A 3,262-nucleotide genomic window follows, 5' to 3' on the forward strand; every position below is an offset into this window, starting at 1 on the left:
TCTTTAGAACTTAAAATGAACAAGTTTGTCCCAAAATAATAAAGGAATAATTTACTAAATGAGTAATGAAACACAGAATAGAATTTACAGGATTTCACATACTTAGACATACACATACACACACACACATATGCACGCACGCACATGAACACACACACACACACTTCCACACACATCCAGGCATGGGTGTGTACATACATCTCAGATTTTAAAACACTGCTACTAAAGTTTTAACTTAGATAAATTAACTGCATTAAAATACCGACATTGTGAAAATATCTGTTTATGTCCAACACCCCATAGAGGGCGTACTTTTGTGAACTTCTAAAAGCTGAAAGGAAAAAAGGAGAAAACAGACTCCTTGACAGGAAGGATGGGTGAATATGCTGATGTTCTTTAAGTTCACAGCTTCCCTTTCTCTTCACCACTTTCCTTCTCTTCTATGGCTTCCAGGCTGCGCTTGCTCTTGGCATCAGCACCGCTGCTGGGGGCTTTACTCAGTCCACAGGACAAGCACGCCAGCTGGATCTGCTTCATGTTTTCTATAGCTTCATTTTTGGCATTCTTCAACAGATCTCCTTGGCCCTGCAGATAGGTGAAAACATACACCAAAAAAGAACATTATGACCAGGCATGACCTGAGTGACATCACTCTATCCTTCATGCTACTGCTGAATGAGGCAAGAGACCCAGACCCATAAGCTCACTTTCCCAGGGTTCAATTCAAGGTTCATTCTAGCAATACTGAGGGACTTTGCCTCAACCTGAGCCGTACCTATGAGAACTGAGGTTACTGACAGCTCCTTGAGATTCCTGCTGACAGAGAATTCCCATCACTAGAGTCTGAGACTTTACACACTGCAACAACTCCCTCCCCACACAGGCCCAGCATTCTTAGGCTTAGGAGAAAACAAGGACAACAGCTCTTCCTTAATGAGCTGAAAATTAAATCAGAACCCCTTGTATACAAGAGCTTACAAAGCAAAGCGTCTGCTGTAAAGTAAGTCATAAATCCTTATGAGTTTGTCTTTAATATATTGGGTTACCCTTGCAATTTGCCTTTTGATAAATGATTAGTCATCCACAATCCTTCTGCCTTTTCCATCATCCTGAGGAAAATATTCCCATCTGGAGGATGGAGAAAGAGGATCTCCAGAGACTCAATACATCGATCAAAACAAAAGGCCAAAGAGGATCACAGAAACAAGTTAGCTTTCAGTTTCATCAGCGCCTGAGAAAGTTCTCTGCTTACTATTTTCACTTAAAATTTTAGTTCATCATTATAATGATCAAATATATACTCTCATGCTGGCCAGGGTCTCAAGGACCAAGTGTGGGAGCTGGAACACATTTCCACAGTGTATAAACAAAAGGGGAAGTAGCTCGCTCGCTCTCTTGCACTCTCTCTCTCCTCTCCTCTCCATTCTCACAGCAATGTCTGACAGTGTGACCCTGAAACTGGGAAGAAGAATGAGGAAGGACATGGAGGTTATGCAGATTGCTGGAGAGCTCCTCTATAAAGCAGAGGCTGCAAGAAAGGGTAATTCACCTATTTTATGCAAGGTACTCCATGACACACTGTTTTATCTCTTTGATTTGATTAATATTTTTTCCTCAGGGTGTATGGGGAGACTTGTACTAAAAAATACATTAGAATAGTTCATCCCTTGAAATCTATGAAGATATTTACCAATTCCATTCCATGTAATAATATTTAGGAGCTCTGGTGGCGTACTGCCTAAGGCATTTGACTGGCAACCAGAAGGCTGGCGGTTCGAACTCACCAGCCACTCCTTGGAAGGAAGGCTGGGCAATCTACTTCTGTAGAGATACCGCCTCAGAAACCCAAGGAAGGGTCACTATGAGCAGAATCGATTTGATGGCAATGAGTTTGGTCTTTTTGGTTTGGTAATAATATTTATATAAATGCAAAAACTCAAACTCATTGCATTCAAGTCAATTCCAATTCATAACAACCCTGTTGTTGTTGTTGTTATGTGCCGTCGAGTCGGCCCCGACTCATAGCGACCCCTCCTTGGGTTTCCGAGGCAGTATCACTACAGAAGTAGGATTGCCCAACCTTCCTTCCGAGGAGTGGCTGGTGGGTTTGAACCGCCAGCCTGCTGGTTAGCAGTCAAGTGCTTTAGCCACTATGCTACCAGAGATCCTATAACAACCCTATAGCTGCATAAATCAGTAAAAACCAGTTGCTGTTGGTTCTATTCCAACTCATGGTGTCTGGGTGGCACAAATGGTTAAGTGCTCAACTACCAACCAAAAGATTGGCAGTTTGAACCCACCTAGAGGCACCTCAAGAAGCTCTGGTGGCATAGTGCCTAAGGCATTTGACAGTTAACCGGAAGGTTGGCAGTTCAAACCCACCAGTCACTCTGTGGAAGGAAGATGGGGAAAACTACTTCTGTAAAGACTGACTGCCTTGGAAACCCAATGGGAGTTGCTAGGAGTTGGAATCGACTTGATGGCAGTGAGTTTGGTTTTGGAGTTTTGAGAGGCACCTCAGAAGAAAGGTCTGGCAATTTGCTTCCAAAAGGTCACAGCCTTGAAAATCCTACAGAGTGTCATTCTGCTCTACATATGCGAGTTTGCCATGAAATAGCTGCGTCCTTCTAATGAAAGCCTAACTTTATGGGATGAATAAGTTGGGTTGTGCTTATTATTTTTCTTAAAGTGAACTTACCTTCAAGTATCTCAATCACTGAATGGAATTTTAGAAGCAGACTTGACTGCATAGTCTAAAAAAAGCTGAGCCTGATGAGGTAAATGACTGGCCCAAGGTCATGGCTATTTAATGACTGATCTGGGACTAAAGTCCACGTCTTCTGCTCTATTCTAGCTACCAGGTTTATAATCTAGTTTAAGACTAAAGACTGAAGACTCCGAATGAAAGATTTTTTTAAGAAAAAATGACCCACTATGCCAGCAGAATTTGTGGAATCTGTTATTCTCTATGGAGTCCTGGGTGGTACACATGTTTAACACACTCAGGAAAGGTTGGAGTTTCAAGGCTACCCACAGGCATGTTGGAAGAAAAGGCTGGAGATCTACTTTTGCAAAACCAGCCATTGGAAACCCTATGAAGCATGGGGTCACCACGAGTCTGAACCGACTTGGCTCTCCTAACAATATAGACATGAATAGTCCCCTCTTTGGAGCTCTGGTGGCATAGTGCCTAAGGCATTTGACTGCTAACCAGAAGGCTGGCGGTTCAAACCCACCAGCCACTCCTTGGAAGGAAGATGGG

The 3,262-nt window shown here is 42.9% G+C and overlaps 1 protein-coding gene across 1 annotated transcript in view; it reads right to left on the bottom strand.

Annotated features, from left to right (window-relative positions):
• Positions 1–402: 402 nt before the first annotated feature.
• PLCL1 (phospholipase C like 1 (inactive)) overlaps positions 403–3,262 on the bottom strand; it is a 444,876-nt gene continuing 442,016 nt past the window's right edge. Inside the window, exon 6 of the mRNA XM_007935359.1 lies at positions 403–585. Coding sequence (XP_007933550.1) covers positions 403–585 — 183 coding nt within the window. The remainder of the gene's footprint in view (positions 586–3,262) is intronic.

This window comes from Orycteropus afer, unplaced genomic scaffold (genome assembly GCF_000298275.1).
Source record: "Orycteropus afer afer isolate SDZICR_OR568_19922 unplaced genomic scaffold, OryAfe1.0 scaffold00002, whole genome shotgun sequence".
NCBI lineage: Eukaryota > Metazoa > Chordata > Mammalia > Tubulidentata > Orycteropodidae > Orycteropus > Orycteropus afer.